General features: G+C 48.3%; 1 protein-coding gene across 1 annotated transcript; it reads left to right on the forward strand.

The window, feature by feature from the left end:
- Positions 1 to 430: 430 nt before the first annotated feature.
- LOC145799213 (uncharacterized) lies at positions 431 to 4810 on the forward strand. Its single transcript, XM_082888748.1, has 6 exons — positions 431 to 664; positions 2267 to 2923; positions 3051 to 3212; positions 3306 to 3899; positions 3979 to 4077; positions 4286 to 4810. Exons 1-6 carry the CDS (start codon positions 437 to 439, stop codon positions 4670 to 4672), a joined length of 2127 nt encoding a protein of 708 aa, XP_082744874.1. The 5' UTR covers positions 431 to 436; the 3' UTR covers positions 4673 to 4810.
- Positions 4811 to 14364: the final 9554 nt, after the last annotated feature.

The raw sequence follows: 14364 nt of genomic DNA on the forward strand, positions 1-14364 counted from the left end.
ATGGCTGGCCAGCTAGAATTAGAGGCCGGCCGGCCATGCCCTTTTCCCAGGGGCATTTTGGTCTTTTCCCCTCCTTTTTGCATGCCTTTTCACCCAAGGCTTGAGGCCTATAAATGGCAGCCGAACCTCACTTCATTTCTTGCCTCTTTCAACACTTTTCTCTCCAGTTTTGAGTTTTACGCGCGTTTTCCAACGCCTCGCGCAAATTATTTTCGTAAAAACACTTAGTTTTAAACACTTTGGAGCGATTAAATTCCGGCTTGGGAGCTTCTTTTTGCATTTTCACCACTTGAGGTAAGTTCATCTTAATATTTAGAATATTTTCTCGGGAGTTGACTTTTGTTGACTTTTTATTTCCCGAGAGTTGACTTTTGTTGACTTTTTCCAATTTTGCTCATTTTGCTTATTTTTGCTCCCCTTTTGCAGATTCTTGAAAATGGCGGGCAATTCTGCTCATGGCGGAGGTTTTCCAGGTGCCGGAGATGACTTCGATCCCATGACTCTACCTCCGAGGACCCGACCTTTCATGCCCGAGAGGTACCGTCCGGCAGCGCACGTCCTCCCTCGTGCCGTTTTCCGTCATTTTACCAGTTTTGACGAGAGAGCACCCACGGATCTGCTTCTCAGAGAGCCGGAGCAGCATCTCTCTCACGAGGCCCGAGAGGTATTTACCTCATCTTCTGTATTTTACATTTCGCACCCTCGCCATGCTTAAACATTTAGCTTGTGACATAGTACTTTCCTTACATCTTTGAACATGTAGTTTCAACATTCAAATTTCTGAACACTCGGTTCATTAATTAATTGCGAACACACAGCCCACATTAGAACACACAGCTCAAACACTGATTTGTCGAACACACAGCCCGAATTCGAAAGTGAACACACAGCCCACATTTTAAATTTTCTGAACACGCAGCCCAGATAGATAGTGAACACGCAGCCTACAAATAACTGAAAGTTGAACACGCAGCCCAAATTCGAAAGTGAACACACAGCCCACATTTTAAATTTTCTGAACACGCAGCCTAGATAGATAGTGAACACGCAGCCCACAGTTTAACTGAAAGTTGAACACGCAGCCCAAATTTCAAATTTTCTGAACACGCAGCCCAGGTAGATAGTGAACACGCAGCCCACAAGTTAACTGAAAGTTGAACACGCAGCCCAGATTTCAAATTTTCTGAACACGCAACCCAGGTAGATAGTGAACACGCAGCCCACAAGTTAACTGAAAGTTGAACACGCAGCCCAAATTTCAAATTTTCTGAATACGCAGCCCAGGTAGATAGTGAACACGCAGCCCACAAATAACTGAAAATTGAACACGCAGCCCAAAATTCAAAATTCTCTGAACACGCAGCCCAGTTAGATGGTGAACACGCAGCCCACAATTAAACTGAAAGTTGAACACGCAGCCCAAATTTCAAATTTTCTGAACACGCAGCCCAGGTAGATGGTGAACACGCAGCCCACAAATTAACTGAAAATTGAACACGCAGCCCAAAATTCAAAATTCTCTGAACACGCAGCCCAGTTAGATGGTGAACACGCAGCCCACAATTAAACTGAAAGTTGAACACGCAGCCCAAATTTCAAATTTTCTGAACACGCAGCCCAGGTAGATGGTGAACACGCAGCCCACAAATTAACTGAAAGTTGAACACGCAGCCCAAATTTCAAATTTTCTGAACACGCAGCCCAGGTAGATAGTGAACACGCAGCCCACAAGTTAACTGAAAGTTGAACACGCAGCCCAAATTTCAAATTTTCTGAACACGCAGCCCAGGTAGATAGTGAACACGCAGCCCACAAGTTAACTGAAAGTTGAACACGCAGCCCAAATTTCAAATTTTCTGAACACGCAGCCCAGGTAGATAGTGAACACGCAGCCCACAAGTTAACTGAAAATTGAACACGCAGCCCAAATTTCAAATTTTCTGAACACGCAGCCCAGGTAGATAGTGAACACGCAGCCCACAAGTTAACTGAAAGTTGAACACGCAGCCCAAATTTCAAATTTTCTGAACACGCAGCCCAGGTAGATAGTGAACACGCAGCCCACAATTAAACTGAAAGTTGAACACGCAGCCCAAATTTCAAATTTTCTGAACACGCAGCCCAGGTAGATAGAATTTGCATGTAGCTTATTTTACTTCATCGGCACACAGCCCATTTCATCTTATTGGCACACAGCCCATTTCATTATCATTGGTATACAGCCCATTTATTTCATTATTGACACATATATTCATTCTGAATGCAGGGTGGTTCCCGCAGTGTGCGAGGATATGGTTCCACCATGGCGCGGGATTGGTATGCTGAGCTCCCGGAGGGCGTCAGAGACTTAGTAGACTTGGCGGGGTTTGGCCCCTTCTGTGTCGGGTTGTCACGCTGTCCTGCCAGGAGGACCTTGATGGCAGCTCTGGTAGAGAGATGGTGGGACACCACCAATTCCTTTCATTTCTCTGCTACCGGGGACATGACCATGACCCCTTTTGACTTTGCTGTATTGACCGGCCTTGATGTCGGAGGTTGGCCCATCCCCTATGATGAGGATATGGGCGAGTGGGAGGCCGCCTGGATGTATTTGTTGGGGGCTCGCCCACCTGTTGATAGGGTTTCAGGGAGAGTCAGATACACTTGGTTCTCTTCCCATTTTCGGCGGGCAGAGATGGTGCCCGAGACTCCCGAGGAGACAGAGCAGTATACTCGTGGCTTCCTGATGTTCCTCTTCGGGACTACCCTGTTCGCCGACAGAGGGAACACCATTGGGCTATACCTGTTGAGCGCTCTGGTTGACCTATCACAGGTCAGTAGATATGATTGGGGTGGCGCTGGCCTGGCTACCCTCTACTTTTACATGAGCGCGACCTCCCGCGGGCGGGGCGATTTGCTTGGTGGCTACTGGAGAGCTTGGGAGGTATTTTCTGTCCCCTCGATTTACATTTCTGCTCTTCATTACTTGTACATTGCACACACAGCGCACTTTTACAGTCTGCATTTTGCTCTCAGCATTTCGTACTTATATTCTGCACTGCTTTTCTCAGCTATGGGCTTATGTATACTTCCCATCGTTAGCCCCAGAGCTGGAGGTGGTGGGGATTCCCGTGACCCCATATTCATTGATATTTGAGGGCCCGCACCGGGCGAGGCCTCGAGAGACCCTGGTTCGCCTGCGACAGTATTTCGACACTGTGCGACACTCAGAGGTACTTCAGAACTTTCAGTTCTTTTCATTTTCATCTTTGACTTGCTCTGTATATTCTTGATTTCTGATTGGTTTATGCATTTATCATCCGCAGATTACTTGGCAGCCTTGGGCACCCTTGGGTGATGATCTCCTACTTCAGTATACCGGAGCGTCAGGCATCTCCCGGTATAGGGTCCTGCTCGAAGGGCCAGTTGGCAGAGTCTGGTTCCTGGGGGAGCGCTTTCTGCGCCAGGTACGGGGGTATCTTTCTCAGGATGTTCCCGCGGTACCTCCAGCTAGTATGCGGACTGCTGACAGGCTCTCTTACTCAGAGGTAGTCGGCGCCATGCTGGGCAGCGATGCTTTGCTATATGTTGCGGAGGGGGACTACGCCACCTATCGTCACATATATTTGATGCCTCCATTGACAGAAGCTCGTATTCCGATGATGAGACCTGCCGGTATGTCATCCTCGGACCAGGCTCAGGCTCGAGCTACAGACATCCCTTCTTCTAGCAGGGCTGGCACATCTAGAGGTGGGAGTAGACCGTTTCCTCCGACCCCGTCGATTCATCCTCATCTGGGATGGCCAGATATGCCTACTGAGTTGATGGCATGGCAGTATGGGGCCAGCTCTCCGACCCCGATCCCACTAGAGCCTCCGATGCCCAGTGATCGATATGCCATTGACCCGGACTCACCGCCGGTATGCTCCACTTTTCATTCATCATTCAGATGTTTAGACACTCTTCTGTTTACTGATGATTATGAGCTCATTTTTGCAGCCATCGCGAGGGTACATAGAGGAGGTGGTTGGGCTGGTGGCCACACTCGAGGGCATGGTCCTGCGCAGGGAGGCACAGTTGTCCGTCGCAGGCATTCAGGTACCCTTCAGTTTTCTGGCATTTATCATACTTCTGATGACATGCTGATTTCCACTGCATCGATTGACTACTTGTGTAGAACACATCTGTCACACACCTCACTTGTACACTGTATTTACATGCACCCACTTCATGTAGCTTTTGCTTGTATCTGCGTCTGATGTACATATTTGGACTGATGTATTTGAATTGAACTCTTTGTTTTCAGATGCCTTCCTGGTCCGGTCAGCCGCAGGCCAGGCCACCTGGGCCTCATTGGGGAGCTGGGCCATCTGAGCCTTTTCAGGGGGCGGGGTCATCTCGGCCTTCCCGAGGAGTCGGGCCATCTAGGCCTTATCGAGGAGCTCGAGGAGGGCCTGTCCGCAGACGCAGGGCTCATGTTGTGGAGGTGGAGCCTGATGAGGAGGAGGAGGAGGCTACCGATCGTCAGTTCGAGACATCTGTTGAGGAGGGAGGCTCCGGTTTTGGCTCGGGGAACAGAGGCGAGGCTGAGGAGGATCCTGAGGATGACAGCTCCGACTCTGATGGTGGTGTGGAGGTTGTCCCACAAAAGAGGACCAGGCGTGCTTCTCGTTCCCGTTCCCGAGGATTTTGATGCTGCTATTTCCTGCTTTATTTTTCTTTTTGCTAGTAGTTTGTAGCACTTTGCACATTGTTAGGCAGTTTTATTTTTTTGTAAAACTTGTACCTTTGTTTGTTGTAAAGCATGATGAAATGAAATAGCTTTTGAAAAGGTGTTTGTATTTTGAACTTTTAGCATCGTATCGCATCATTTACTTTGCACAAAAATGAAATTGAATGGTAATGCGCATTGTGTAATCACCAAGTCAGGTAGTGAACCGACGCAACAAACTAAACAACTCAACTTACTAAGATATAACAGAATCTTTAGCAAGTTTACAACTCGATAAGCAAAAAGCAATAACGCAAATAAACAAGATTTTAACAAAAATTGCTTAAACAGAGAGCAATGACTCGAATACAAAACACGTCCGCTCGACGGACAACTCGATAAGCAAAATGCAACAACTCGATAAGCAAAACTCAACAACCACAAAGTGTACTTCTGACGATCTGGGCATCGGAACGCGTCTGAAATGAAGGCCTTCGACTCTCCCGTTGCATGGAAATGCTTGGAGTTCTCCTTCGAAGAGTAAAACAGGGCCGAGGAGACACACTGCAGCATTGCCAGCCATCCCTGGGAGCTGGCCGGCCATTTTTGCAAAAAGTGAATGGCTGGCCAGCCATTTCTGCAGAAAGTAAATAGCTGGCCAGCCAGAAAAAGTAGCTGGCCGGCCATTCAGTCCTGCAGCCACCAGATTTTTGACACGTGTTCCCGTGAATAGTGTTTTTCCTTCTATAAAAGCCTCAACTTCGGGAACATTCATTTCATCTTAGTTTTAGCCAAAGATGGAGGCGTTTCTCGCAGAAAATGTCACATCTTGGATTTCTTCTTTAGATGGCTCGGAAAAGCTAAATTTCCGGGGTTTCGGCTTGAATGCACTATTCACGTTGAGCCGTACTCCGCTACAACTTCCTTTTCTCCATGCCGCGGCAAGGTTCTGGAATCCAGTGACGCATGTTTTTAGCTTTAGCGGCCAAGAGATGTGTCCCACTTTTGAAGATTTTCAGATTTTGATGGAGTCCGAGTGCTCTGAAGTGATCTTGCCCCAGCTCCGTTTTGGTCACGCCCAGGCTTTAGGGCGGATGTGTGGGCTGACAGCGCATGACGCTCGATCTCTGATCTGCAGTGGAGAGCTGGACATCCTCGGCTTGATCCATCGTTTCTCCGACGCTGGTGACCGCAGTAACCATTATTGGCAGGGTTTCCGGCAACACGCCCTCTGCTTATGCATGTTGTCTCACTTTCTGCTTTCCTCGGGCTTCGGCGGGGCTAGCATTCGCCTGATTGAAGTCGCCCAAGGTTTGAGAGAAGGAAAGAGCTGTATTGCCATGACTTTGGCCGAGACATTGATGGGTTTAGATTCTGTCTATCGCCGGGAGGCGACTAGGTTTGCTGGGAGTCCGCTGCTATTGCAGGTAATGTTTCCCATCCAACCTTACATATATATTTGCTCACATCACTCGACCCTCAGGCTCGATTTTTCTCTCAAAACCTTTGTCTTACTTTTCTCTCATCATACATCTCTCTATTCTTTATTCTCTCATTTTCCATCCCTCCCCTAGGTATGGTTAATGGATAAGTTGCAGGTTGTGGACTCTTGCCCGGCTTATTCAACTCGAGGCTACTTCTTTCGGCAGCGCCTAGTCAATGCTCTTGACGAAAGGTGGTGGTTCGATTGGATGTGCAATTTGTCCGCAGACGGTATTGCTTGGCGTTGCCCTTGGCTCAACCTCCCGGCAATGAGCTATAGTATGTCCCGGCTGACTGGGATCCAATTGATTGGCCTAACCTACTGCGTATTCTATTTTCCGTTTCGGTTCCTGCGTCAGTTTGGTCATGATCAGACCTGCCCACCGGAGGGGATTGAGTACCCAGCTGCTTTCCCGGTCCGGGGTGCACAGCTTGCCCGATATGCCACGGCATGGAGGACTAGAGAGCTTCTGGCCCCTGCTTCCACTTTCAGTTGCACCTTGTCCGATGAGTGTGTGGATTGGCTCAATGAGGAGGCACAGGTTGGGCCCAGCTTGGCATCAGATGCTCCATCCAGCTCTGGGAGGGGACACAGAGATACTTGATTCAACTATGCCTCGAATTTATTGCTTATTTAGCATTTTCAAGTTTTCTTTATAAATGTACTAAAATAAGCAACCTCGATTGTAATGCAAGAGCAGGAGAACTTTATTTTGAAATCAATGAAATTGAAAGTTATGGTACTGAAAATTTTCCGCTTTTGGTCCAAAAATGGTCTAAGTCGTAAAAAGATTGATTTGAACAAAGTCAACTTTTATTAAAACTTTTCAAAACTATTTTCGATGTGGATCAGAACTGGACATGCCGAAAATCTGTCACTGAAATGCACAACCCCAGATCCCTGCAACTGGAAAGTTGCCCCTAGTCTTGAAGAACAATGCGGCACTTCATAGCAACGGAAAGTTGCCCCTAGTCTGAGTAACTATGCATCGTCGCGGCAACGGAAAGTTGCCCCTAGTCTGAATAACTTTGCATCGTCGCGGCAACGGAAAGTTGCCCCTAGTCTGAACAGCACTGTACCGGAGATCACGATAAATGCTGATGGATAGAGATGACTGAGATGATCAAAATGGACAGAGTTGATCGGGGAAAAATTTATGGCTGAACTTCAAGATGAAGCTGCCTACGTATCCCAAGGATGGGAATCAAGCCTTACGTAGTTCAGGCTTGGGTTCACTCGAGTATTTTCACTCTCCTTTTGCGCTCTAACTTTTGCCAAGGCCGCCCTTTGCGGGTTTTCAACCTTGCGAGCTCAGTTTTTATATTTTCTAATTTTTTTGTGCTCTGAATTTTGCCTAGGTCGCCCTTTCGGGTTTTCGGCCTAGCGAGCCCCTCAAGGATAGTATTTCTTCAACTTGTCCATATTGATCGGTTGTGAGAACTCCGAGCCTCTAGATCCATCAGAACCACAGCTCCACCTGACCAGATAGCTTTGATGATGTAAGGACCAGTCCAATTAGGTTTGAACTTGTCCCTTGGGTCGTGGATGGGAGCTCGGTTGTCTTTGAGCACCAAATCTCCTTCTTTCAGGTTCCTAGACTTAACCTTCTTGTTGAAAGACCGGGCAATTCTGCGTTGATAGCCTTGGATGTGGTACAGTGCTTTCAGTCTTCTTTCATCAAAGAGCATGAGTTCTTCGAATCTGCTTTGCTGCCAATCTGTTTCGGCTATCTGGCATTCAGCCAATACTCGTAATGATGGGACCTCAATCTCAATGGGTAGAACAGCCTCCATTCCATAGACCAATGAATATGGAGTTGCTCCAGTAGAAGTTCTGATTGAAGTCCTGTAGCCCCACAAAGCAAATGGCAGCTTGTCTGGCCAATCTCGATAGGTTTCCACCATCTTCTGTAGTATATGCTTGATATTCTTGTTGGCGGCCTCAACCGCTCCGTTGGTCTGTGGCCTGTATGTAGATGACTTATGAAAAGCCACATTGTATTTCTCCAACAAGTCTATCACTTCTTTCTTGAAGTGGGAACCATTGTCTGAAATTATTTCGTTTGGCACCCCGTAGCGACAGATGATGTTGTTCCTGATGAACTTTGCGACATGCGACGCCTTCAACACTGCGTATGATTGGGCCTCGACCCACTTTGTGAAATAATCTATCGCTACTAGGATAAACTCATGCCCGTTTGACCCCTTCGGGGTAACAGCTCCGATCACATCAATTCCCCAGACTGAAAAAGGCCATGGCGAAGTCATGTTGTACAGCTTTGACAGCGGGATGTTCATGCGATTTGCATGGATTTGACATTTGTGGCATCGCCGAACAAAACCAATGCAATCCTCCTCCATGGTTGACCAGTAGTAGCCCTGTCTGAGGATCTTTCTGGCCAGCATTACTCCATTCATGTGTGCACCGCACTCCCCCCCATGGATGGCTTCCATCAGGCGTTTTGACTCTTCGGCTTCTACACAGAGCTTATGCATTCCCAGATGATCCCTTTTGTACAAATTTCCCCCGCAGATAACGAATTGAGCAGCCATTCTTCTGATAGCCCTCTTATCTTTGGCATTTGCCCCTAGTGGATATGTCTCCTTTTCCAAGAAGTTCCAGATGTCGTAGTACCAGGGGTTGCCGTCTTGAACCTCATCTATGGCGGAAATCGACTCGTATGTTGGCGCAAACTTCTGATCAATAATGACTGGACGCATCCGGACTCCGGACGGGATGTCTATCATAGAAGATAGAGTTGCTAGTGAATCTACAAACCTGTTGTTCTCTCTTACGAGGTGAGTGAAATTTAGCTTCTCAAACCGAGGAATTAACAAATCCAAGGCTTGGTGGTAGATTATCATCCTTTCCTCCTTGACCTTCCAATCTCCTTTTGCTTGAGACACAACAAGGTTCGAGTCCCCAATGACGTCCACTCATCTTGCCCCTAGTTCCAGGGCTGCTTCCAGGCCAGCAATACATGCCTCATACTCTGCTTCATTGTTGGAAACTTTGAACCGGAGCTTGAATGCTAAAGGGATACGGGAATCATCAGGCGCTATCAGCAACACCCCTATCCCATACCCATACTGGTTTGACGCTCCGTCAAAGTACATTGTCCAAGTTTCATCTTCGACGTGCAGAATGGCTTCATCTGGGAATAGATACTCAACCGCTTCATCCCCCTCAACCGGGTGGTCGGCAAGGAACTCCGCTACCGCTCTGCCTTTTACTGACTTGCGCGTTACATACTTCAAATCAAATTCGGAGAGCAACAGCAGCCAGCGAGCTAGCCTACCCGTAAGTGCTGGTTTCTTGAAGAGATATTTGATGGGATCCAAACGCGAAACCAACATTACTGAGTGGGCTAACAGGTAATGCCGCAGCTTCCTGGTTGCCCATACCAAGGCCAAACAAGCCTTCTCCAGCGGCGTATAGCGGGTCTCGTAATCTAGCATCTTTTTGCTCAGATAGTATATGGCCCTTTCCACTTTGTCTTCTGATTCCTGCGCGAGCATGCAGCCCATGGTAGTCTCAGTTACCGAAAGGTACAGTATCAACGGTCTCCCCGGCTCTGGCGGTGACAACACGGGTGGGTTCTGTAGATACTCCTTGATCTGCTCAAAAGCTACTTGACATCGGTCGTCCCACTGGAATTTCTTTCCTTTCTTCAGGAGGCCAAAAAGTGGTTCACAAGTCAAGGTTAATTTAGAAATAAACCGTCTTATGAATTGCACTTTACCCAGAAAGCCTCGCACCTCCTTTTCAGTCCTTGGTGGTGGCATTTCTAAGATGGCCTTGATTTTGGAAGGGTCGACCTCAATGCCCCTTTGTGTGATTAGAAACCCTAGCATCTTCCCTGCTGTAACACCAAACGTGCATTTCTGGGGATTCAGTCGCAGCCGAAACTCTTTGATCCGTTGAAAGAATTTTTGTAAGGCGGTGTAGTGGCCCTCTCTATCTTTGGACTTGACAATCATGTCGTCCACATACACCTCGACCTCCTTATGGATCATATCATGCAATATTGTAGTCGCTGCCCGTTGATACGTAGCTCCAGCATTTTTCAACCCGAATGGCATCACTCTATAACAATATGTCCCCCACGGGGTAGTGAACGCAGTCTTCTCCCGGTCTTCGGGTGCCATCACTATCTGATTATAGCCTGAGAAACCATCCATAAACGAAAGCAAGGCGTGTCCTGCCGTGAAATCCACCAATTCGTCGATGTGCGGCAAGGGGAAGTCGTCCTTCGGACTGGCCCTGTTCAAATCTCTGAAGTCTACACAGACCCGAATTCTGCCATCCTTCTTTGGCACCGGAACTATGTTGGCCAACCAAGTTGGATATTCAGATACTAGCAGGAACCCTGCGTCAATTTGTTTGGTGACCTCTTCCTTAATCTTGAGGGCCCAGTCCGGGCGAATCCTTCTGAGTTTCTGTTTGACAGGGCGGGCCTCTGGATCAAGAGGGATCCGGTGCTGTACAATCTCAGGATCGATTCCAGGCATGTCTTCATAGGACCATGCGAAAACATCTTTGAAATCTTTTAATAAAGCGACTAAGCGCTCGCGCTCCTCTGAAGACAACGTGGACCCGATCTGGACCAGCCGCGGGTCCTTCTCAGTACCAACATTCACAGTAGTGATTTCATCCATTAAAGGTTTAACAAATCTTTCCTGCTCTTGATTGATTAATCGTTGCAAAACTGGAGGAATTTCTTCCTCGCTGTTTTCATCAAAATTTTGAAAATCCTGATTTAAGCAATAAATCAAAGGCACAGAAAAATACTCGGAAACCACATCCACATCATTCTCATTAAGTACTTCCAAGCCGTCAGATTCCTCTGTTACAACAGACTCAAAAGAAAATGAAAAAGACGACCTAGACAGGACTGTGGTATCCGGGTTATCACTCCCAGGAATACCGGACTCAGACTCAGTCGAGCTGGAATCTGATTCCGACGCAGAAGATTCGGTAGAATCAGATTCCGGCTCACTACCTGACCCGGTGCTGCTAGATAAAAAGCCTTCTTCATATTGCCAGATGAGAGAAGGTGCGATAGATGCATCCAAGATCGGCGCTGGAAAGCCCGCAGCTATTTCATCTCCAATCACAGAAACCGAAGAGTTATCCCCCAAGCACTCTTGGCCGATCGGAGGATCTGATAGTAGACTCGCCAGTGCTACCCCCATTTCCAGCTCTGTATTCTCAGGATCCACTGCTTCACATTGCTCAATCTCAGTTGGTGGGTCTGTCTGCGCTTCGGCAACGTCATCCCCAGATAATTGTATGTCGAAAAAGATTTCAAAACCGGGCACGCGCTCCCCCTTCGCGTTTAGCCATGGTTCCGGGAAGCCGCAGAATGGAAAATCTTCCCCCTCCCGGACGAAACGTCCGTTTAGGGTACCCCAGATGGGCCTGTGCATTAAATCAAATGGCTTCCCGGCCTTCTTTGCTTTGGCCCTTCCGGCCATTTCTTTTCCTTTCCTTACCCAATCCTCCTTGGTGGGCAGATAACCCAGTCCAAAGGCGTGGGGGTTGTGCGGCACTTCGGCCAATACTGAAACGCCTTTCCGGCCGCTTCTCCCTAATCCCATCCCAGGGGTATGCTTTAGCTTGTTCATGAGATATATGGATTGTGCACTAACATACATGCCCTCATTCGCAGCCATGACATTCTGCACCACTTGAGCCTCGGCCAAAGTGAACCCCGACAAAAACACATCCTCCGTGCCGTGCTCGATCTCCAAGACAGGTGTGGACACTTCCGGCGGCGGATGGATTGATGAATTCCCAAAAACGATCGCTACCCCTTTCCCGTGAGGGTATTTCAGCATTTGATGCAGGGTGGAAGAGACTGCTTTGACCTGGTGCAACCACGGTCGCCCCAAAAGTAGGTTAAAGGTTGCGGGAATGTCCAAGATATGAAATTCAATACTGTGTTGTCCTGGACCAACCTTGGTTTGAATTTTAACAGTCCCCATCACCTCTCTGCTGGTATTATCGTATGCTCTGATCACTTGGGTGGTTGGGACGAAATCTACGGGCTTCAACCCGATTGCATATGCCGTTCTGGTCGGGCAGACATTAATCGCAGACCCGGTATCAACAAGCACCACCGGTATCCACTTATCCCTACATTCCACAGAAATATAGAGCGGTTTGTTATGGTTTGTGCCCTCAGGCGGTAGCTCCTTGTCCGAAAAGGTTAATGCCGGGGAACCTCCTCCCGGAAAAACCAGCCCAACCAGCTGTTCAGGCGTGGTGTCTATGGAAAGTTTCGACTTGTCCATGGCAGATAGGACAGCTTCTCTGTGCACTCGTGATGCCATTAGCAGTCCCCAGATGGAGATGTCTGCTTGTATCTCCTTTAACTGTTTCAACACAGCCTCGTCTTCGATCTGCTTCTCCTTCTGTCTCTCCGCTTCTCTGTCTTTCCCGGATGCCTCGGGTTGGTCCAGGTGTGGGGGTTTGAAGTACCGCCCACTTCTTGTCATGTGGTCCACTTCATCTAGATACCAAGTATCATCCGGCTGGCCATTTCCCCAGTCTTCATCGGTGTGGGCAAGACACAAGTCGTCATCTTCCCACCACATTCCGCTGGCAGCCAACAAACATCTGTCCGGCTCCAGTCTATTCGCACTCTCAGTGCTCTCTGTCCAAATGCTCGCAGCATTGTCTGTCTTTGTGCACATAGCACTTTCGGTCCCCTCAGGGCCCTTCGCCTTTCTGGCTCTCTCAGTTTCCTCGAACTTTCCTTGTTCCAACTGCGTCAGTACAGCTGTTTGTTCAATAGTTCCCACATCCGTAATGCCCATGTCCTGAGCGGAATTCTTAATACCGGCGCTCTCTGGCGATACAACTTGATTTTCGGCCGTTCCGGCCACAACTGATATTTCTGCCCCTGCCGGGCTCTGTTCTGATTGGGCTTCCCCCACTGCATCCGGTTGATCTTCAAGCCATCCAGTGGCCTCCTCTGATCCCTCATAATCATTCCAGTTAATGGATGCATCTTCCAGCTCCTGATCATCGAGAAATTGCAAGTTAGCAAAGTCCTCTTCTACGGTTGTCGGCTCATCTGCCCATAGCCCAGATCCATCCCCTCGGATCATACACAGTTCTCCTGTCTCGGGAAATTCTACACTTAGCCCATTTCAGCTCGTTGATAGGATGTACTTACTCGGATCATAAGCTCCCTCAGCAAAATTCTGTCCAGTCCCAGATTCAACAATCTCATTTCCTCTCAAAATCTGCCCTGCCCTGTCTTCGACGGTCACCACCATTGGTTCTGTTTGGGTTTTGGAGATGTCCATCATGCACAAGAAATCAGTGCAATCGGGAAGGAGCACCTCTGGCTTGGGTAGGTGGGTGGGAGTAATGTAGATACTAGGATCGTAAGACGCGACCCCAGTCTGGATAAAGTTAATTCTTTTGGGAGGAAGAGCTTGGTTATGTGATGGGAGAGGGTTGGTCGTAACATTGGGTTGGTCGGGAGGTGCGATCACCTGTTTGTCAATAAGATCTTGGATCTCATGACGCAGTCTGTAACAACGGTCGGTGTCATGACCGTGTTGTTGGTGGTATGCACAGTATTTTGACGGGTCATATGAGGGGGGAAGTGGATTTGGTAATGGCTTTGGTTCTAGGGGTTTTAAATGATTCTTTCTGATCAGTATTCCTAGAACTTTGGTCAGAGGCATATATAGTGGAGTAAAGGTTCTTTGGCCTCGTGGTTGGAATCGGTTGTTGGCTTGTATGTTGCTTCCGGACGCGCCGGAGAATGGTGTGGCAGTCATAGGTCTTGGAGGGGGAGGGGGAGTGGTGGTGACCATACCAACTTCCGAGGCTCTCGTATTTGCAGCGCCGCTCGGGCCTGCATTGTTATTGCGATTGAAGGTCCTCCTCGGTTGTTCTCTGTCCTGGTCAAACAGTCCTTGCCTCATAGCATCTTCTATTTGCACCCCCATATCATGTAAATCTGCGAAAGTAGGGAAGGGGACCACAATCATTCTTTGCATTAACTTCGGGTGGAGATTGCGCACAATCATCCGAATTTGATCCCTGTCAGTAGGCCTTAAAGTCATCGTCGACGCCTTGGCCCTCCATCGGATCACAAAGTCCGAGAAAGATTCCTTGGGCTCTTGCCTCGTCGTTTCAAGATCACGGGTTGTGATCTCGATCTGAGTGT

This window comes from Camellia sinensis, chromosome 9, assembly GCF_055761805.1.
Source record: "Camellia sinensis isolate YWXY chromosome 9, ASM5576180v1, whole genome shotgun sequence".
Lineage (NCBI taxonomy): Eukaryota > Viridiplantae > Streptophyta > Magnoliopsida > Ericales > Theaceae > Camellia > Camellia sinensis.

What these genes read in the sequence shown, in the direction of transcription:
- LOC145799213 (XM_082888748.1), top strand. Translation starts at nt 437, where the DNA reads ATGGCGGGCAATTCTGCTCATGGCGGAGGTTTTCCAGGTGCCGGAGAT. An exon ending in GCTACTGGAGAGCTTGGGAG is followed by an intron (nt 2,924 to 3,050) that starts GTATTTTCTGTC and finishes TGCTTTTCTCAG; the next exon opens with CTATGGGCTTATGTATACTT. An exon ending in ACACTGTGCGACACTCAGAG is followed by an intron (nt 3,213 to 3,305) that starts GTACTTCAGAAC and finishes TATCATCCGCAG; the next exon opens with ATTACTTGGCAGCCTTGGGC.